The sequence below is a fragment of the Pongo pygmaeus genome, chromosome 19 (genome assembly GCF_028885625.2).
Source record: "Pongo pygmaeus isolate AG05252 chromosome 19, NHGRI_mPonPyg2-v2.0_pri, whole genome shotgun sequence".
NCBI lineage: Eukaryota > Metazoa > Chordata > Mammalia > Primates > Hominidae > Pongo > Pongo pygmaeus.
In genome coordinates this window covers 16,541,961-16,564,251 of record NC_072392.2, presented here as the reverse complement: position 1 = coordinate 16,564,251, position 22,291 = coordinate 16,541,961, and the positions used below count along the sequence as shown (strand labels likewise).

The 22,291-nt window shown below is 49.5% G+C and overlaps 1 protein-coding gene and 1 pseudogene across 1 annotated transcript in view; both read right to left on the bottom strand.

The window, feature by feature from the left end:
• Window positions 1-9,830, bottom strand: part of ADORA2B (adenosine A2b receptor) — a 31,224-nt gene extending 21,394 nt beyond the window's left edge. Inside the window, exon 1 of the mRNA XM_054456636.2 lies at window positions 9,118-9,830. Within this exon, the coding sequence (XP_054312611.1) occupies window positions 9,118-9,452 (335 nt within the window). The 5' untranslated portion in view covers window positions 9,453-9,830. The remainder of the gene's footprint in view (window positions 1-9,117) is intronic.
• Window positions 9,831-12,985: 3,155 nt separating this feature from the next.
• LOC129016875 (cytospin-B-like) overlaps window positions 12,986-22,291 on the bottom strand; it is a 126,094-nt pseudogene continuing 116,788 nt past the window's right edge.

Here is a 22,291-nt window from a genome sequence, read left to right as displayed (position 1 = left end):
TGGGCATATGGGCAGGCCTGCATTCCCTACTCCATTCAGACTGTTCCATCCCAGGGTGAACATGACAGACGCAAGTGAACCACCATCATAAGTGCTCTTTCTCAGTTTCCAGTTTCCAGAAACTCTCTACGTAAAGTTCAGGAAATGTTTTCATAGAATAAAATGTAAATGCTATAGGCCAGGTGCAGTGGCTCACACCTGTAATCCCAGCACTTTGGGAGGCCAAGGCGGGTGGATCACGAGGTCAGGAGTTCAAGACCAGCCTGGCAAAGATGAGGAAACCCTGTCTCTACTAAAAATACAAAAAAATTAGCCAGGCGTGGCTCGGCGCAGTGGCTCACACCTGTAATCCGAGCACTCTGGGAGGCTGAGGCGGGCAGATCACGAAGTCAGGAGATTGAGACCATCCTGGCTAACATGGTGAAACCCCTTCTCTACTAAAAATACAAAAAAAAAAAAAAAAAAAAAAAAAAAAATTGGCTGGGCATGGTGGTGTGTGCCTGTAATCCCAGCTACTCAGGAGGCTGAGGCAGAGAACTGCTTGAACCTGGGAGGCTGAGGTGACAGTGAGCTGAGATTGCACCATTGCACTCCGCCTGGGCGACAGAGTGAGACTCCATCTCAAAAAAAAAAAAAAAAGAAATGTAAATGGTATAAACCTTAACAGCATAAAAGTCATGGTATAATGCAAATGTGTTCAATACACCATCTGTGCAGAGGAAGCCATGAGAAATAGTGGCTGCCTCTGACAGGCAAAGTAGGAAAGCAGAGATCCGAGACAGGGGACAACTCCACAGCTTCCCCTTGTGCAGTGTCACCTTCTTTACAGCAGCATGAGTTACCTTTCAAAAGGAAGACTTCGTGAGAGGCAGCGCACTCACAGTAACAGTGCGGCTCACAGAAACCAGGAGCAGACCTGGGAAAGGAATGGGGGACACGTTCTTCCTTGTTTTTCTTGACAGTCAGCAGATATAATCACCACTTGACAGAAACACAGGCTGAAATGTCCACAGGAAAAAAATCAAAACATAACAGAAATTCAAGTGCGGCGTAGGGGAGAAGGCTGGCATGAGCCATGGGCCTGGCGGTTCACAGTGGGGAATCCACAGATTCTGCTTCAAGATGGCAGCACAAAACCAGGGCTCAGCCCAGAGCACCCCTCGAGGCAAATACCAAGAGAAACAGGCTGGGGGCTGCCCGCGGCAGAGGGACTGGTGGGCATCTCTTGCTTTCCCTTTTGGGCCCTTTTGTACTTTTGACTGTTTACTTCTATGCCCACTGGTTGATTTCTAACTCAAAAAAATAGAAGATAATAAATGCGACTCCTTCATGGACTCACCAGCACCTTCAGGACAAAATCCAAAACCCTCAGCAAGCTCAACGCCCTCCTCGAGCTGCCTGCTCCCTGGGCCATCCCCCACCACAGCCCAAATCCCGTGCCCACTCACACCCCCAAGGCGCGAAGCACCCAAGGTGCCAGGCCAGCTCAGGAGTTCCCCTGCTCCTGCTCACCCTGCACTCCCAGGTCCGCAGACACTTTCCTCCCATATACCACACCACTCAGCCCTCCACCCTCCAGAAAAAGCCCTGCCCCTCAGCCCAGACTGAGTGGAAGCCTGCCCGCCCGTGCCTGGGACAGGCTGTTCTCCACTTTAATTCTGTCCAAGAAGATACATTTGCTATTTGCCAATGAGTTCCCGCTGCCCGTGGCGCTATCTCCGGCTGGTTAGCCTCGGAGTCCAAGAGCCTATCGAGTTAATACTTTAGGGGAGAATAACCATGCTAAAGCCTAATTCTGGAGTCAGTAAATCTGAGGCAAAAGGAACGGTTGGGCCTCAGTTCCCCAATCCGAGGAAGGAGCAGGTGGGAGGAGATCCACAGGGCCTCGCAGCTGTCAGGCAAATGCTGTGAGATTCCATTCACATTGGCCAGGGTTTAGCTTCTTTCCTCACTCGTCCATTTGACAGGTTAGCTGGAGTCTTCTTTGTCCAGGTAATAATTAATCTAATCACAATTTGCCAGTGTCCTTATTCATCCAGCACTAGAAGGGATCCCTCATCAAGGGGGTGTTTGGGGGTGACCTCGGGGTATGCAGTCCTTCTCTCCAGCTGCTCACATGATGGTTAAGGGCTCCTGGGAAGATAGGCTGACTCAGTCCCGGCTTCCGTGTGACCCGGGGCTAAACATAATTATCTGCACCTCCATCTCCTTATCTGTGAGGTGGTGAAGATAACTCTATCTGCTCCCATAGGGCGGTCATAAAGATCAAAGGAGATTAGGGATGTAAGGTGCCTGGCACCCAGAAACGGCTTGGGAACAATGGCTGCCGTTCACAAGACTGAAAACCTCTATGTCCAGAATAGCTGAGGACACTTCCCCATATCTGTCCCTGCAGGGTACACCCATGCTGTGATAATAAACTGACAAATGAGAAGAGTGATATACAGGGATTGGGTCCTGCCCTGCACGTGGTCACCGAGAAAGGAGCCAGGTGATCTGTAGTGAGAAAATGTTGACTTTTTTTTTGTTTTCCCTCTTCTCCAGTCAACTAAAAGCAGCCACTGTCCTTTTCAGAATTCAGTGGAAATGTCCACAGCATGAGGCCAGGTGGTGTTTCCCTGGCTGTGCTGCTCCAGGGCACCTGGCCACCTCTAGGCATGCAGAGCTGCTGCAGACTGTGCCTGGTCTGGAAAGGAGGCCTCTGCCCTCTGGGAGCAGCTCTAGGCTCCGGTCTCAGGGCAGGGCTCAAGGTGGCTTGGGCGGGCCTTCCTTCCCAGCCTCCTTCAGAGGGAACCTGTCCACAGCATCCCCACGCACACCAAGTCTACCTCCATCTCCCCTGCCCTCCACTTCCCGTGTGCTCCTGATGACCATCCAGCCAGGTTAGGCTGACTCTACCTTCCCTGAGGGAGAGGGCCTTCAGGTATCCTCTGGATTGAATTACCCCCGTTCTGACCTGGTTCCAAGACACGTTCGAGGGCCTCACTGACCAAACCAGACCTTGGCCCCTGCCTAGCCATGTGTGTGTCCCCTGGAACCAACATGCCGGGAACCAGCCCCTTATCTCAGCTGGAGGCCCCAGCAGGATTATAAACAACACCTGCTGGTTTTAAGGTTGCTACATGGCCTGGGAAGTAGAGTTGGGAGGACTGTGTGCTAACAATGGAGGATAAATGACAGCAAAGTAACACTCAGGCTTGGGTGATGCCCTGATGCAGGTAACAGGGTGGCTCCTGGCCTGCGCATGGGACCAGGAGCCAGGGCCCATGGGCCACGTCCCGCGCATCTGCAGCCCCTGGCCTCAGCCTGGGCCTCTGGCCCACAGCCCCTGCTGGCTGCCTGGCAGTCCCCGGACACCTCTGCACTCCTCTCCACCCTTTTGTCCCTTAAGCCCATGAGAGATGTTTTCAGAAGACGGTTTTCCTGTCTTCTGATCATTAGAACTTGTGGGGGCAGCTCCTCCTCTGGTGTTTCACAGAGCCCTTGGGCCCTCACTGTATATCTGCTGTCTCGGACCCTCCCTTCCCACCTGTCCAGCTGTTCCCCGGGCATGACGTAGCCTGACATGTGCCCTTTTCACCCAGTCACTCATGCATTCATCCACAATGTGCTTTCCTAGCCTGTGCCAGCATCACGCTGCATCCTGGGGTGTAAGACAAGGCCCCTGCCCACAAGGCTAGCGCACTGGGCGTAGAGAGACTCTAAGGACATGGTTTAATGGGATAACTAGAGATGGCGGTAAACCAATGCAGTGGCTGAGAAGCCTCTCCAGGTGGGTGAAGTGAGGAACGGGGGTGCAAAGACCATGGGTGGGAAAAGAACTTGGCCGTGGTGAGTGAGAATGGGGGGTGAAGGCCGACCATGCACAGCCTCAGGCTAGGGTAGGGCATAGGGATTTCACCCTCTGTGTCTCTGCAGCGTGGTAAGCAGTCATCCCGTCTGGCTGCTATGTGGAGTGGTTACAGGGGAGCAGGAGTCCAGCTGGGGGCCCACAGTGCCCACCAGGAGCTGCTGAGAGAACATGTTCAACGAGGTCCGAGAAGTGACTGCTCGATTCTGCCAAAAGAGGGATGGCACATGGGTGACCTGACAGGAGAATTCAGTGGCATCCTGGTAACAAGTGGCAGAGTTTGCCTGGGGGGAGGCAAAGGAGTGGATGAGGAAGTGAAGGGGTGTTGATCTAGGGGTATATTCGTGTACTGATGAGTGGCTTCCTGGTGCTGCTCGGACAAAGCCCCACAAACCTAGTGGCTTAAAACAAGCAGGGCCAGAAGGCTGACTTCCAGGTGTGGGCCACGCTCCTGCCAGAGGTTCCAAAGGAGGACGTGTTGCCTCTTCCAGCCTCTGGTGGCTGTGGCCTCCACCTTCACGCGGCCTTCTCTGCAGATTTCTCAGAGTGCAATCGCATTAAGTGGCCACCCAGATAATCCAAATAAGCTCCTTCTCTCAAGATCCACAGAAAGCAGTATTTGTGGGGTTTTGGTTGGTTGTTTTTTGTTTTGGCCATATAAGGGAACAGTCAGAGGTTCTAGGAATTAAAATATGGACATACGTTTTGTAGGGGGCCATCATCCAACTCATTACCATGGGAATGATCTGGAAGAGAAAGATAACACTGATGCAGAAGAAGGGTGAACCCAAGGAGGGAGCTCTTGGGAAAGCTGGAGGATACAACCCAGAGCCGGAAATCTTCCTGCCGAGCTTTTTTATTTATTTATTTTTTTTTTTTTTTGAGACGGAGTTTCGCTATTGTCACCCAGGCTGGGGCTCACTGCAACCTCCACCTCCCGGGTTCAAGCAATTCTCCTGCCTCAGCCTCCCTAGTAACTGGGATTACAGGCACGTGCCACCATGCCCGGCTAATTTTTGTATTTTTAGTAGAGACAGTGTTTCATCATGTTGGCCAGGCTGGTCTCGAACTCTGACCTCAGGTGATCCACCTGCCTCGGCCTCCCAAAATGCTGGGATTACAGGTGTGAGCCACTGTATCCAGCCCCTGCCAAGCTTTATTTCGAACATTACTAGTGAATTTTATGAGACGGGAATTATAGCTCAATTTTGTGTGTGTGTGTGAGACACAGTCTCACTCTGTTGCCCAGGCTGGAGTGCAGTGGTGTGATCCTGGCTCACGGCAACCTCTGCCTCTTGGGTTCAAGCAATTCTTCTGCCTCAGCCTCCCGAGCAGCTGGGATTACAAGCGTGTACCACCACACCCAGCCAATTTTTGTATTTTTAGTAGAGACAGGATTTTGCCACGTTGGCCAGGCTGGTCTCAAACTCCTAGCCTCAACTGATCTGGTTGCCTTGGCCTCCCAAAGTGCTGAGATTACAGGCGTGAGCCACTGTGCCTGGACTACAGCTCAATTTTTTTTTTTTTTTGAGGCGGAGTTTCGCTCTTGTTGCCCAGGATGGAGTGCAATGGCGTGATCTTGGCTCACTGCAACCTCTGCCTCCCGAGTTCAAGCGATTCTCCTGCCTCAGCCTCTCAAGTAGCTGGGATTACAGGCACCCACCACCACACCTGGCTAATTTTTATATTTTCAGTAGAGACAGGGTTTCACCATGTTGGCCAGGCTGGTCTCGAGCTCCTGACCTCAGGTGATCCACCCTCCTCAGCCTCCCAAAGTGCTGGGATTACAGGCGTGAGCCACCGTACCCGGCCCTATAGCTCAATTTTTTTAAGCTTTGAAAAACATTCAGAATCCCCCGCCAACTCCCACCCTAAGTGGAGGCCGCATTTTCACTCAAGGCACAAAGTCTTGCTAAGAGGTCTTTAATCCCTACCTCAAAGACCAGATATGTGAGGCGCAGCGAAAAGCCTCAATGTGGCAAGAGCAGGGAGGGTGACTGGGCTGGGTCCAGGGACAGGTCGTCAGACACACAGCGCTGGACCCATTCGGCCAACTAAACCCTCCCGGATCCACCTTTTTTCAGCTCCACTAGGAAAACAGCTGGCCTCAGCCCTGCCAGAGACTCAATGCCACAGGGCCAGGGAAACTGAGTCTACGAGCAGGGAAGGCCCCCACAGTGGGTGTGGCATGAAAGGAACAGGATTCAAGCAGGGAGGAGGAAGTGCTCCTGCCTGAGGGTGAAGTCAGAGCTGGGAGCAGCTTTGGGCAGGGCCCACACCCTCCTGCCTGTACACGCCCACCTCCCCCAGCCCAGGAGCTGCACGCCCACTCTCGACTGCACCACTGGGGACTGGACCCACCCCCGCCCCGGCCAGGCCCCAACATCAGGAACTGTGTATGGACTTGAACCAGAGGCAATGGACTTCTGTTTGTGGCCAGCCCTGTCCTGAAGGCAAAGGGCAGTGCCTGGTGCGAGCAGACACTCCTTTTCCCTGCCAGGCCAAGGGCGTCATATTTGTCCCTGGCATTCCCTCCGGGCTCCCCTCCCTTCTACACTGTCATCTGTCACATCAGTAAACACCTTGGCAATGCGGTGGCAGGTGGGGGCTGTGGTCTCTGCGGCCACAGGCCTTACACTTGGAGCCTGCGAACCGGGAGGAACTGGGGGTAGGTCCCAGGACTGTCCTTGCCTAAGCCTTTAGCCCTCACTCCCTGCACCTCGCCCTCCTTATTGCTTGGCTTCAAAGGGGAGACACCTCCTCCCAAACAGGGCACTTCCGACTTTACTGTCACCTGGAGTTCCACAACCCCAGGAAGGCCTCAGGGCCAAGTCAGTGCTTGGGGCGCCCTGCACCCAGCCTGTATCAGTCAGGTGAGGAAAGCTTCAGGCCCTGACTCTAGGAGGATTCTCAGATAGCTGGAACCAGATGTCCCTGGTTAAAGATCCCACTGCTAGAATCCCCTTGACACCCCACTCCAGAGATTCTGATTCAGTACAACCAGGTGGGGCCCTGTAATCTGTATTTTAACCTCCTCCCAAGGGGCCATGAACTGCTAGGCCAGCTGAGGGAAGGCCTGCCCCAGGCACTAGCCCCCGAGAGGGAAGCCCTGGGGGCCCCAGTACACCTCTCCCACCCACCAGGGTTGGGCTGGTGCTGTGGCCAGGTCAGACGACTACCTCTGGGGCAGGGAGCTGGGGACTGCCTGTGCACCTCTTCCAGACCTCCAAGCTCTGGACGGGCCAGGAGGACAGGATGGGGTGAGCCTCAGTGTTCTCCCCGCCTGCCCTTGGCAATGCAAAGAAATTCAGGGCCTGTGATTCACAGCACTTTCCCCTTAACACACCCACACCCATTTTTTTCAAGACCCCACCCAGCACAAACCAGGACAAGAAGGAACAGATTTAAACTTTCATGGAACTTCCTGCTCCCTGTGGCCTGGGAGATTGTTCCACTAACTCCTCTCTGGGTCTCTGGTCTCTGCCAGGGCAAGTCCAAGGGGTTTCCAGTAGAGGGACAACTCAGGCTGGGGCTTGTGACTGCTCTGCTGGATGCAAAACATCCGAAATGCCATCAGGTAACAACGATGACACCAAAAGGCAGGGAAGGGATCCAGAAGAGACAGAAGAAACTGCTGTCCTCCCTAAGCCTTGGAAATCCCTGGGCTGTCACACCTGATGGGAGACATGAGGCCTCCTGGTCCAACAGCACGGGCAGCAGCATGTGGAGCGGCCAGACACCCACATAAGGCTCACAGCCCTCCCAAGCAGGAGGTTGCTGTTCCTGCTGGGACCCACGAAACAACCCGCAAGGACCAGGCCCAACACATCTGCCTACTCAAATGGCCTCTGGGAGCATTAGTCCCGCTCCATTCCCACAAACACATTCCCCTACAACCACCAGTTTACTGCAGGCAGGCTCCTCCTCCCAAAACAGCAGAGCACTTTTCTCTCTGACTCCCAAACACGGTGCCACACATGGCCTTGCAGGGCAGCCTGATGGCATGGGTGGGGACACGGTGCCAGCTGTGAGTTCAAGCCCCGGCTCTGACCCCCGTCCCTGATACACCATCCTGGGCAAGACTCCAACCTCCCTGAGCCACCACCCTTCCTCTACGAGATGCAGGTTACAGCATCTGTCCTCTGGTACTACTGCAAGGACTGCTGGGGACACGTTTATTATAAACTGTCTGCACAGAGTTGGCACCCAATAAATGACTTCCTTCCCTTCCTTCCCACTCTGTGATTTAGTTTCCCTGTCTCAGCTCCAAATTTAAAGAGATCTCAAGCTCTCCTCAGAAATGCCAAAGTGGCCCAGGCACCAAAAACAGAAAATAAATACTTTCAACAAACTCTCAATGTTGAAGTCATCAGCTCCAACTGGGAATCCACTCTGGTCGCTGGCTGACTCCATCCCCTGAATCCTAGATTTTCTCAGTGTGGAAGAAAGAGTGGACAGGTAAGTTCGCCACCGTTTTCTGCACTTCTCAGCCTGCTCCCAACAGGGAAGCAGGAGATAAATGGTTACACAAAGGCAGGGAGGCTGTAAGGCTGTTTGCCAGACACTAGGAAGCATTGTAACTCCTTTTAAAAGTATATAGAGGTAATCTGAGTCCGTAACGTTCCCCAAAGTTAACGGACACCTTCCCCTCGGGTGCCTTCCCCTGGGATGGGCCGGACCGCCTCTCCGCAGCAGACACGTTCTGAAGCTGGCTCATGCGTGTCCATCCTGACGGTGCGAATGCCCAGCGTCCAAAGTTGCCTTGCCCTTAGTGGGAACCTCCCGGGCTTCCAGGAGCCGCAGCACTCACGGGACTGCGTCTGGCCACCACTCTGGACCTGGGGCCCTGCTCTGGGGCGGCCGCTCTCGCGGACCCCGCCGCTGCGGGCGAGTGTTAGGAACGGCCTTCGTGGCAGGAGTGGAGATGTGATCACCAAAACTCTCGCGCCCCGGGCTCCACCCGCCCACGGGGGTGACGCTTTCCCCGGGGTTTCCACGGCGCCTCGCCGGGCGTCGCACTCCCCGGACCCCCTAGAGCTGTCCCTACGCAGATCTCCTTAGAGCGACGCGCATCTGGGACGTCTTGGGTGCCTGGACGCACTAGTCTAGCATTGCGGGGTGGCCAGGCTGGGAACCAGACCTCCAAGCGCCCCGCGCGCCCCCGGCCTGGCCCCTCTGGGGTCCCCGAGGGAGGAATCCCAGCCTGGAGAGGACCCATTTCGGAGCTCCGACGGGGCCCCGAGTTCGGGCGACGCCGAGCGCCTCACCTGAGCGGGACACAGACGGCCAGGTACCTGTCGACTGCCACGGCCAGAAGGCTGAAGATGGAGCTCTGCGTGAGCACCAGCACGAAGCAGGCGAGGAAGAGGCAGCCGTAGAAGTCAGTGCAGAATCCCAGGCTGATGGTGATGGCAAAGGGGATGGCGAAGAGCCCCACGGCCACGTCGGCTGCAGCCAGGGACACCAGGAAGTAGTTGGTGGGCGTCTGCAGAGTGTTCGCCGTGCCCACCGCGGCGCACACCAGCACGTTGCCCGCCACCGAAAGCGCGGCGATGACCAGCTCCAGCGCCACGTACAGCGCGTCCTGTGTCTCCAGCAGCATGGCCGGGCCGGCTGGGCCCCGGGCGTCCCCTACTGAAGGCGCGCCGGGCGCGGGGCAGCCGCGTGAGCCCCGCCGGGCATGGCCATAGCGCCCGGACCGCGCCTCCGCCGGCCGCTTCTAAGCCTCGGGGCTGGGGCGCTGGTGGCCGGGACCCACGAGCGGGGCCGCAGCCAAGAGGCGGCACCCATTGGCCCGCGCGCCCGCCCGTCTCGGGCTGGGCGGAGCACCACCCCCTCGCCCGAGCCCAAAGTTCGCGCCCGCGCGGGGCTCCTCCGGTCCAGGCGCCGTGCCGTGTCTTGGTGGCGGCGGATAACTAACAAATTGCCCTAACTTCCTGTCACGCTCGAGCTCGGAGGCTGTGTCCCAGTGCTCACACTGCCTTCCAGTCCGGGCGACTCCTGGGATGGGGCCGGGCTCTGTCCAGGGCGCCAGCCGGTCCCAGGAGCCGCCGCGAGAGGACCCCCCAGGGCCGCGCAACCCCGGGAGGGGCGAGCTCACTCCATGCTAACCCTGCGCACCCCCGGCAGGCCGACTGGATGGGGTGCTGCCGGGCCGGCAGGGAGCCGAGGCCGCAGTCCTCGCTTGTGCAGCAGTCTCGGGCAGCGCAACACCACCCGAGCTGTCCCCTGGCCGGGGGGCCGGACTGCAAGGAGCCCTCGGGGGCTGCAGCCCCGGCCGCCTCCCTGCGCTGCTCAGCGCTGTTCTCCACCCTCGCCCGCGCCTCTACGCCCCCTCCACCTCGCGCCACTCCCCCTACGGCCCCGCTCTGCCTTCTACCTTAAGACAAGCTTGTGGCCGTCCCATCCTCGTCCACCGCCCGAAAATACCAGTGTTCCCCGGGCCCTCTTTTTTCTTTCCTTCACACTCACCCTGGATCGGCACAGGCTCCCGAGGCCTCCCACGTGGCCCTCACACCCTTAACTCCCAAATCTCTTGCTTCAGCCCTAACAGCCTCCTGAGGGCCAGATCCTAACATCCCACTGCCGACTCTCGCCAGGAGAGAGACTGGTGCCCCCAAATCCAACAAGTCCAAAACCAAGCTCATCTAATTCTCCCCAAACCTGTGCTGCCGCCTTTTCCTGGGACCCTGTTCATTATTGACCTGGCAACCCTCACCCACCCTAGGAAGTTTGCTGACACCCTGAGCCTTCGCCTTTCTCCACGTCCCAATGATCAGCAGTGCTGCTGGTTCTGCTTCCAGAAACTTTCTTCCTTCTACCCCCAAAGTCCTGCCCCGAGTCCCTCCTCACCACCTGCTTCTACCATCGCTCCCTCTCTGCCTGTGGGTCCTCAGCTTCTGCAGCCCTCACCAAAACCATTGTTCTAGAGCACTCCTGGCCACGCTATTTCACCACCCGAAAGCCTTTGCTGACAGTCACCAAAGAGGGTGGGTAAGAATATTTTCCAGCAACAGGAAAAGATGCTTGTAAAATCATGTTAAGCAAAAACCAAAACATGGGGTGACTGCTAAAGGGTAAAGGATTTTTTAGGGTGATAAAAATTTTCTCAATGTGGTGATGGTTGTACGGTTCTGTGGATATATCCCAATGCCACTGAACCGTACACTTGAAAGGCATGCATTGTGTGGCACATAAATTATATCTCAATGTAGCTGTAACAATGACAACATGGCTCATGCCTATAATCCCAAAACTTTGGGAGGCCAAGGCAGGAGGAACATTTGAGGCCAGGAGTTCAAGACCAGCCTGGCCAATGTAGGGAGACCCCATCTCTAAACAAACAAATAAAAAATAAATCAGCCAGGCACGGTGGCAGGTGCCTGTAGTCCCAGCTACTTGGGAGGCTGAGGCAGGAGGATCCTTTGAGGCCAGGGGTTCAAGGCTGCAGTGAGCTGGGATCATGCCACTGCATTCCATCCAGGCTGGGCAACAGAGGGAGACCCTGTCTCTAAAAAAACAAGAAGAAGAAAAATCCCTTTGCCCTCCACAGGCATAAACAGTCACATCTGCCCTTGTACCAACGAGGACAGCAAAATGTCAAAAGCACACACAGTAGACCTCCTAGCTGGGTGAGATGATTATAGGGAATTTTTTTTTCTTTATTTCCCTTGAGGTTTTGTTACTTCCATAATGAAAACACTTGATTTATATATCAAAATATTGGCAAGCCACACATTCCGTGTCCTGGTCACCTGAGTTCTGGAATCACCTGCTCCACCAGTCACGTTCCCATAGCAGTTGACACAAACTTCTGCTGCCACACAGAAGGCCAGAGAGATCAGGCAGCTCGTCCAATAGCACTTCCTTGGAGTGGCAGAGGGGAAAGGGTTAGAGGAGGCTTCCTGGGGTACTGGCTTTTACAGAGTGAGGGAGGCTTTGCAGTGGGGTGGTTCCAGCTATGCCAGGCAGAGGTGGTAGTTAGGAGTTTGACCTGGGGTGCCATGCCCAGGAGACTGAAGAGAAAAAGGCCTAGTGGGGAAGGCTCTGGCTGCCAGGCTGGAGAGCTGGGCCATCCTGCTGGGACGCCAGTCAGCAGAGGTCACAGGATGGGACAGGGATGGTCAGAGCACTATCCAAAGGAGTGAGTGGAGATTTTGCAGAGGGAGAGGAAGCGAACGGTGTCCGGCTGGTTGCTATGAGTGGTTCCTGCACACCCTGCAGCTGCTGGGCCTGGGCTCTACTCCAGCATTTTCTGTGCCCAGAATCCCCATTTCCCCTTTTCAGAGCCCAACCTCCATCAGGAAATCTTCCCTGAATCACTCAGTGTATTAGGCCATTCTTATCTTGCTATAGGGAAATATCTGAGACTGGGTAATTTACAAAGAAAAGAGGTTAATTTGGCTCACAGTTCTGCGGCCTGTAAACCATAGTGCCAGCATCTGCTTGGCTTCTGAGGGGCCTCAGGGAGCTTTACTAGTGGCAGAGGGTGAAGTGGGAGCAGGCATGTCACATGGGGAAAGCAGGAGCAAGAGGTAGGGGGAGGTGCCACACCTTTTTAAACAACCAGATCTAGTGAGAACTCACTCACTATCATGCGGACAGCACTAAAAAGGACGGCACTAAACCACTCATGAGAAACTGCTCCCACGGGCCAATCACCTTCCACTAGGCCCCACCTCTAACACTGGGGATTACATTTCAGCATGAGATTTGGGAGGACAAATTTCCTAACCATAGCACCCAAGTAGGAAGTCTCCAGCACAGGGATGTACCCTGTTCCCTTCTATGTTGCAGTCCACTGAGTTTCATGTCCCTGGTGTCCCTCACCAGCAAAACTTTCCCTTCTCCGTCCTCTTCCCATCCCAGCCCCACCTGGTACCCTCTGACTCACACAACAACCCGCCCCTCTTCACAAAGTCTATGTGAAATGAATCATACATTTTCCTGACTCCTTCAACCCCTGATCCATGCTAGGATTTGAGCTGGACTCACTGGGTCCATGGGGGTGCCAATTATTATTATTAAATATTATAATAATTATTATTAACAGGCTATTATTCAGGAAACACAAGGAGGAAGGGTGGAATCTGAAGAGAGTCATGGCATTTAGTCTTTTTTTTTTTTTTTGAAACAGAGTCTCACTCTGTCACTGAGGCTGTAGCACCATGGTGGGATCATAGCTTACTGCAGCCTCAACCTCCTGAGCTCAGGTGATCCTCCCACCCCAGCCTCCCAAGTGGCTAGGACTACAGGTGCACACCACCATGCCCGGCTAATTTGTAATGTTTTTGTAGAGACAGTGCCCCACTATGTTGCCCAGGCTGGTCTTGAACTCCTGGGCTCAAGCGATCCTCCCATCTCAGCCTCCCAAAGTGCCGGGATTACAAGTGTGAGCCACTACACCCAGCTGGTTTAGTCTTGAAAGCAACTGGTATGCAGTGAGCAGAGCCCAGGTCTTAGCAACAGAGAACCCAGGTTTGATTCCCAGCTCTGCTGTTGATGTTGGACAAGTCAATTAATCTTTCTAAGCTCCTATTTCTTATGTATAAGATGGGATAACAATATCTACTTCACAGGGTCAGGCTAAAAAGGGGCAGGAGGAGCCATCTGCCATCTGACTACTTCTAGATCCTGACTCCTGGAAAACAACTGCAGTGATGAAAGCATCTGGGTAGGTTAGGACTAGAGCCCTAGAAACTCAAGTGGGCCTTTCACTGGTCAAAGTGGAAGGGTATGTTTCCTGAACAAACTGACTCTCCGTGGACCTCTTCCAGACTGCTAGTACACATCCTCTCATCTCTCACCCCCTCTCATCCTGCCTCAACTGCCAGAGCAGAATCCAGGTGGCATACAGATGGTCCCAAAGATGTCATGAAAGGCCCAGGTTCTCTCTTTCTGCTCTGCCATCTTCAGTAGCTTTCCTCTTAGGCTTGTTGCCACATGGTTACAAAAAGGCTGCCACAGCTGCAAGCATTGCTTGCTCATGCAACCTCATTCAATGCAGAAGAGGGCTAGCCTCCCTACCGTTTATCATGGGGTGAAGTCATGGATCACATGCTACCCTACACCAACCATGAGCACAGGGAAATGGAATGATCATGCCTGGCTTTGACCAAATATGGTTTATTCCATGGGGAAGAGGGAGGGGCATGCCTTTCCCAAATACATTGCCCTCCAAATAAACTTGGGGCTCTATAAAATAAAGAGGAAAAGAGTACAATGCACATTGCCCCTCAGTGTCTGTGTGAGTGTCAGAGGGAAATTTTAAGTCTAACCTGAGAGCTCTAGGCCTCACTGGCTTGTACATAAAGATGGCACACATGAGGAGTCACAGCCTACATTTCAGAACAGCTGACTCTCTCCAGGCCTCAGCTCCCCACAAAATCCCTCAAGCACTTCTGGAAGTCAACAAGGGTTTCTTACTGTACCTCAATGTTCTACTTCTCTTTGACATCCAAGGACTTGTCACTGGTTCAAGCTTGGGACTGGCTTCGTTTTTCCTGAGGATGAGCCCAATCCCAGGAGGCTCCTCAGTCTCTGGTCAGTGAACGACTGTTGGGTAGGTCTTGCCAAGTCTCCAGAGGCAGCTCTGCAACCCAGAGATGGACACGACCAGACTCCTGCACCATTGCACACACATCGCATGTTCCCAACACTGATGGGCTTTAAGTTCTTGGACTAAAAGACTTTGCCTTCTATTTATTCTGTACTGTCTTTCCTAGGGTTCTTGAACAATGTTTGCAAAATAGTGAGCACTTAATACTGTTACCACATGTATTGTTTCAGAAGTAAAGTGGGTGCCAGGCAGTGCACTTCAATTTCCTCAAATCTGAAATGAGAAAGTTAAAATAAGGACCAAATTATATGATAAATATAGAATCACATTAAAGAGTATTCATTCCATGTATGTATGAAGTAATGTTACACATACATTCACTCTGCCCTCAGACATTCAGAGAAAATGTAACTTCTTTTTTTTTTTTTTTTTTTTTTTGAGACAGAGTCTCACTCTGTTGCCCAGGCTGGAGTGCAGTGGTGTGATCTTGGCTCACCGCAAGCTCCGCCTCCCAGGTTCATGCCATTCTCCTGCCTCAGCCTCCCAAGTAGCTGGGACTACAGGCACCCGCCACCATGCCCGGCTAATTTTTTTTGTATTTTTAGTAGAGACAGGGTGTCATGTGTTAAGCCAGGATGGTCTCGATCTCATGACCTCATGATCTGCCCGCCTCAGCCTCCCAAAGTGCTGGGATTACAGGCGTGAGCCATCACGCCTGGCCATGTAACTTCTTTATGCTCTGAATTGTCCTGAACTTCTTCAGCCTCCCCCAGTCAAACAGGCAGTGGAGACAACTTGGAGTTTCCAATTCACATTTTTTGAGTCCAATTACCAGGATGGTGGCGAAGAGAAGCCCCAGAATGTCTGCTTTGCAGCAGTCCTGGTTAATCAGTTCAGAGTTGTGTGAAAAGACAGAAGGCTCTAGGAGGAATGTTTCCAAGAAAGAGTAGAAAGAAGCAGCTGGGCGCTGTGGCTCATGCCTGTGATCCCAGTACTTTGGGAGGCAGAGGAGGGAGGATCACAAGATGAGGAGTTCGAGACCAGCCTGGCCAACAGAGTGAAACCCTGTCTCTACTAAAAATACAAAAAATTAGCTGGGCGTGGGGGCAGGCACCTGTAATCCCAGCTACTCAGGAGGCTGAGGCAGGAGGATCGCTTGAACCCGGGAGCTGGAGGTTGCAGTGAGCCGAGATCCCACCGTTGCACTCCGGCCTGGGCAACAGTGCGAGACTCTGTCTCAAATAAATAAATAAATAAATAAATAAATAAATAAATAAATAAATAAAGTAAGAGTAGAAAGAAGCAATTACTTGCTATGTTTGATGTTATGGAGAGACATTTGATATACATTCGGAGATCTTAGCAAATAGTGATCGTTACTAAGAAACTAAATAAGGGAGGTAATTAGTAACTATAGAAAAAAAGAAAGTTGAAGAGAGAAAATGCAATAACAGTACATATGTTTCAGTGTAAACCTAATTATACAGTCAAAATAAAATAAGATTATTAACCAAGTGATACTGCCTGCTAAACTCAAGAGGATGTTTAGAAATATGTAGGCATGTTTTTGGTTCCCACTGTTATATAACCATTACTGGCAACTAGTGGACAGAGACCAGAGATGCTAAATATCCTTTACAATGAAGAATTGTCCTACCAAAATGCCAATATTGCTCCTACTGGGAAACTCTGATATAAACACTGAATATGAGCCGGGTATGGTGGCTCATGCCTGTAATCCCAGCAACTTTGGGAGGCCAAGGTGGGTGGATCATGAAGTCAGGAGATCGAGACCATCCTGGCTAACATAATGAAACCTCGTCTCTACTATACATACAAAACACTAGCCGGGCGTGGTGGTGGGCGCCTGTAGTCCCAGCTACTCAGGAGGCTGAGGCAGCAGAATCACTTGAACTCGAGAGGCAGAGGTTGCAGTGAGCCGAGATTGCACCACTGCACGCCAGCCTGGGCGACAGAGTGAGACTCCATCTCAAAAAACAAAACAAAACAAAACAAAACACTGAATATTGATTTAATGAAAAAATTTGATAAATCTCTTTTCCTTCCTTCCTTCCTTCTTTCCTTTCCTTCCTTCCTAACTTCCTTCCTTCCTTCTTTTTTCTCTCTCTCTCTCTTTTGACAAACTCTCCCTCTGTTGCCCAGGCAGAACTCCAGGGCTCACGTGATCCACTCACCTTGGCCTCCCAAAATTCTGGGATTACAGATATGATCCACTACAACCAGCATGATAAAACTGTCTTGAGGAAATGGAGGCGTGGAAAAGTGTGTGTGTTTAGGGGTGGATGAGGGAAAAGTTTAAACCGCAGTTGCCTGAAATGTCAATACCAGGCAGAACTAACAAGAAGCTGGTAAAAAATTAAAAAGAAAAACTAAAAAATGACATGTCCATAGGAGGCTTTGAAAAGCTCTTATTCAGGCCAGGCATGGTCGCTCACGCCTGTAATCCCAGCAATTTGGGAGCCCGAGGTGAGTGGATCACCTGAGATCAGGAGTTTGAGACCAGCCTGACCAACACGGTGAAACCCTGTCTCTACTAAAAATACAAAAATTAGCCAGGTGTGGTGGCACACGCCTGTAGTCCCAACTACTTGGGAGGCTGAGGCAGAATAATTGCTTGAACCGGGGAGGTAGAGGTTGCAGTGAGCCAAGATGGCGCCACTGCACTCCAGCCTGGGTAACAAGAGCGAAACTCCATAAAAAACAAAAAAAAGAAAAAAGAAAAGCAAAGCAAAGAAAAGAAAAAAAGAAAAGCTCTTATTCCTGGGAATATGTAAGGCCTTGTGCATGTGCATAGGCCCAGGAAACACATGAAAATGCCATAATCTGTCACCTTTGGCTGACTTTGGGGCTGTGCATAAGCAGGAAATGAAGGCTAAAGTAGAGTTGTCAATGGTGAAAGTGTACCCCAACACACACACTAAGTCCTTTTGCAAAGGCTGGGAGACTATAGATTCAAGGCATTTAAGGAAATTGCTATCCAATTATCAGCTGACCACTAAGCTAACTAGGCAGAGACTTTAGCTGCTGCATGTGACAAAAAATACAGACATCACAGAATTTGTCCAGGAAATTCACTAAACAAATGAACAGCAGCAACAGCAACAAACAGTATCAACCACAAACCCTGGGGTGGCAGGATCCAATTTTCAGAGTTGCCACATTGTATTATTTTAAATGTTGTGCTTTCAACAAAATATTGTAAGACATGCATATAAGAAGGAAAATATGGCCCACATACAAGAGAAAAAAGAAACAATAGAAACTGCTCCTAAGAAAGTCGAGATATTAGGTTTACTAGGCAAAGATTGTATGTATGTATGTTTTATTTATTTTTATTTAATTAATTTTTTTAAAGATAGAGTCTTACTCTGTTGTCCAGGCTGGAGTGCAGTGGCACAATCATGATTTACTGCAGTCTCGAACTCCTGGGCTCCAGTGATCCTTTTGTCTTAGCCTCCTGAGTAGCTGGAACTACAGGCATGTGCCACCATGCTGGACAATTTTTTAATTTTTTTGTAGAGATGGGGTCTCATTTTGTTTTCCGGCCTGGTCTCAAACTCTTGGCTGCAAGCGATCCTTCTGCCTCTGGTGTCCAAAATGCTGAAATCACAGGCATGAGCCACTGCACCTGAGGCCTAGACAAAGATTTTAAATCAGCTATTTTAAACATGTTCAAAAAATTAAAAAGGGCCAGGTGCAGTGGCTCATGCCTGTAATCCCAGCACTTTGGGAAGGTGAGGTGGGAGGATCACCTGAGGTCAGGAGTTTGAGACCAGCCTGACCAACATGGTGAAATCCTGTCTCTACTAAAAAAATACAAAATTAGCTGAGGGTGGTGGCTCACACCTATAACCCCAGCTATTTGGGAGGCTGAGGCATGAGAAGTGCCTGAACCCAGGAGGCAGAGGTTGCAGTGAGACAAGATTGCACCACTGCGCTCCAGCCTGGGCGACAAGAGAGAGACTCCATCAAAAAAAAAAAAAAAAAATTAAAAAGGAATCTCTCTAAACAATTGAAAGAAAGATGTCTCACCAAATAGAGAATCTCAAAAAAGAGATGGAAATGATGAAGAATCAAATAGAAATTCTGGAGTTGAAAAGTACAATAACAGGCCAGGTGTGGTGGCTCATGCCTGTAATCCCATCACTTTGGGAAGCCAAGGGGGCAAGGAGGGCAGGTCACTCGAGGTCAGGAGTTCGAGACCAGCCTGGCCAACATGTTGAAACCCCGTCTCTACTAAAAACAAAGCAAAACAAAAAAATTAGCTGAGCATGGTGGCATGCTCCTGTAATTCCAGCTACTCAGGAGGTTGAGGTAGGAGGATCGCCCGAACCTGGGAGGTGGAGGTTGCAGTGAGCCAAGATGACGACACCGCCCTCCAGCCTGGGCGACAGAGCGAGACTCGATCTCAAAAAAAAAAAAAAAAAGTACAATAACATATGAAAAATTTAATAGAAGGGCACAACAGCAAATTTGGACTTGCAAAAGTAAAAACTAGTGAACTTGAATGCACTGGTCAATTGAGATAATCCAATTTGAGGAACAGAAAGAAAAAAGATAAAAGAAAAATCAACAGAGTTTCAGAGACCTCGGAGATATCATTAAGTGTACCAATATACACAAAATCAGAGTACCAGAAAGAGAGTGAGAGAGAAACAGAAAAATTTAAACATAATGGTCAAAAACTTCCCAAATTTGATGAAAAAAATAAATATGTACATCGAAGAAACTCAGTGAACTCTAAGTGGGATAAAATCAAAGATATCTACACCTAGACACACCACAGTCAAATTGTCAAAAGCTAAAGTCAAAGAGAGAATCTTCAGGGCATCAGGAGAAAGGTGACTTATTATGTACAAGGAACCCTCAATAAGACTAACATCTGACTTCTAATCAGAAGTCATGGAGCCCAGAAGAGGCATCTACTATGATATAGTAAAAGCACTGAAAGAAAAAAACTGCCAACCAAAAATTCTCTATCTAGTAAAAATGTCCTTCAAAAATGAAGCAGATATTAAGAGAGTAGATAAACAAAAATTCACTAAGAGATCTACAATAAATACTAAAGGGATTTATTCAGGCTGAAATGAAAGCACACTAGACAATAACTCAATATGCATGAAGAAATAAAGTACACCAGAAAAAGCTACTACAAAGACAACTACAAAAGAGAGTATGAAATGTAAATACAGGCCAGGCACGGTGGCTCACACATGTAATCCCAACACTTTGGGAGGTTTGGGGTCAGGATCGTTTGGGGTCAGGAGTTTGAGACTAGCCTGGCCAACATGGTGAAACTCTGTCTCTACCAAAAAATACAAAAATTAGGTGGCATGGTGGCATGCGCTTGTGGTCCCAGCTTATTGGGAGGCTGAGGCAGGAGAATCACTTGAATCCAGGAGACAGAGGTTGCAGTAAGCCAAGATTGCACCACTGCACTCCACCTTGGGCAACAGGGCGAGACTCTGTCTCAAAATAGATAAATAAATAAATAAATAAATAAATACAAAAGACAGCATAAAACAATAATTAGAAATATGTGCTGATGGGCACACAATGTATAAAGATATTATTTGTATGATGTTAATAGCCAAAAGGAGAGGAGAATATGGAACGATATAGGAAGAAAGCTTTTTTATATCATTATATATTCTCACATTTTAACAAATAATTGACAAAAGAATTAAAATGGTACACTAGATAATACCTATTTAACAAAAAAGAAGTCAACAATGGAGGAATAGAGGAACAAAAAGGATATAAGATATATAGAGGCCGGGCGTGGTGGCTCACGCCTGTAATCCCAACACTTTGGAAGGCCAAGGTGGGCAGATCACAAGGTCAGGAGTTTGAGACCAGCCTGGCCAATATGGTGAAACCCTGTCTCTACTAAAAATACAAAAATTAGCCAGGCATGGTGGCATGCACCTGTAGTCCCAGCTACTTGGGAGGCTGAGGCGGAAGAATTGCTTGAACTCAGGAGGCAGAGGCTGCAGTGAGCTGAGATTGTGCCACTGAAGTGCGACCTGGGTGACAGAGCCAGAGTGTATCTCAAAATAAATAAATAAATAAATAAAATATATACTATGATCAGGTGGGATTTATCTCAGGAATGCTAAGTTGGTTTAATGAATAAGATTTAATTATGTAATATACGTTATTAATAGAATAAAGGAAAAACAACATGATCATCTCAATACACATAGAAAAAGTATTTGGCAAAATCTAACATCCTTTTATGATTTGAAAAAAATCAACAAAATAGAAATGGAAGGAAATATCTTCAACCTGATAAAGGACATCTAGGAAAAACTCAAAGCTAACATAGCATACTCAATGATAAAAGACTGCAAGCATTCCCTCTAAGATCAAGAATAAGACAAGGATTTTCCTCTCATTTCTTCTATTCAGAATTGTATTGGGGGTTCTAGCCAGGGCAATAAAGCCAAAAGAAAAAATTAAAAAACAGATTTCTCTCTCTCTCTCTCTCTCTCTCTATATATATATACATATACGTATATCACAAATGCCATAATCTTGTATATAGAAAACCCTAAGAAATCCACAAAACAAAAACAAAACCTTTTAGAACAAATAAATGCCCTTCAGCAGGGCTGCAGAATACAAGATGAGTATCTTGGACAAAATATAAAATTAATTGTATCTTTATTCAATAGCAATGAATAATCTTAAAATTAAGAAAACAACTTCATTTACATTAGCATCAAAAACAAAATTCTTAGGAATAAATTTAACCAAAGAAGTACAAGACTTTTACAAAGAAAACTACAAAACATAATTGAAATAAATTTAAAAATACCCAAATAACTGGAAAGACAGTCCATATTCATGGATTGGAAGACAATATTATTAAGATGGCAATACTACCCAAATTGATCTACATATTCAATGCAATCTCTCAAAATTTTGCAAAAATTGACAAGCTGATCCTAAAAATTATATGGAAATGCAGAGGACCCAGAATAGCAAAAACAATCTTGAAAAAGAAAAACAAGGCCGGGCGCGGTGGCTCACGCCTGTAATCCCAGCACTTTGGGAGGCTGAGGCAGGCGGATCACAAAGTCAGGAGATCGAGACCATCCTAGCTAACACAGTGAAACCCCATCTCTACTAAAGATATACAAAATTAGTCGGGCTTGGTGGCAGGCGTTTGTAGTCCCAGCTGCTTGGGAGGCTGAGGCAGAAGAATGGTGTGAACCTGGGAGGCAGAGCTTGCAGTGAGCCGAGATGGCGCCACTGCACTCCAGCCTGGGCGAGAGTGCAAGACTCTGTCTCAAACAAACAAACAAAAAACAAACAAAAAAAATTGAAGGACTAACACCTTTTTTCCCTTTATTTTTATTTGTTATTTTTAAGTTTTTACTTTTAAATGAACATTTCTTGATTTCAAAACTTATTACAAAACTATAGTAATCAACACAATGTGGTACTGGCATAAGGACAGACATATAGATTGATGAATTAGAACTGAGAATCCAGAAATAAATCCTTACATTTATGGTCAATTGATATTTGATAGGGATTCCATGACAATTTAATGGGAGAAAGAATAGCCTTTTTAACAAATGCTCCTGAGACAGCTGGGTATCCACATGCAAAAGAATTAAGTTGAACTACTACCTCAAGTCATATACAAAAATCAACTCAAAATGGATCAAACACCTAAATGTAAGAGCTAAAACTATAAAAATCTTAGAAGAAAACATAGGTGTAAATCTTCATTAGCTTGGGCAACAATTTCTTTTTTTTTTTTGAGAGAGTCTTGTGCTGTCGCCCAGGCTGGAGTACAGTGGCATGACCTTAGCTCACTGTAACCCTCTGCCTCCCAGGTTCAAGGGATT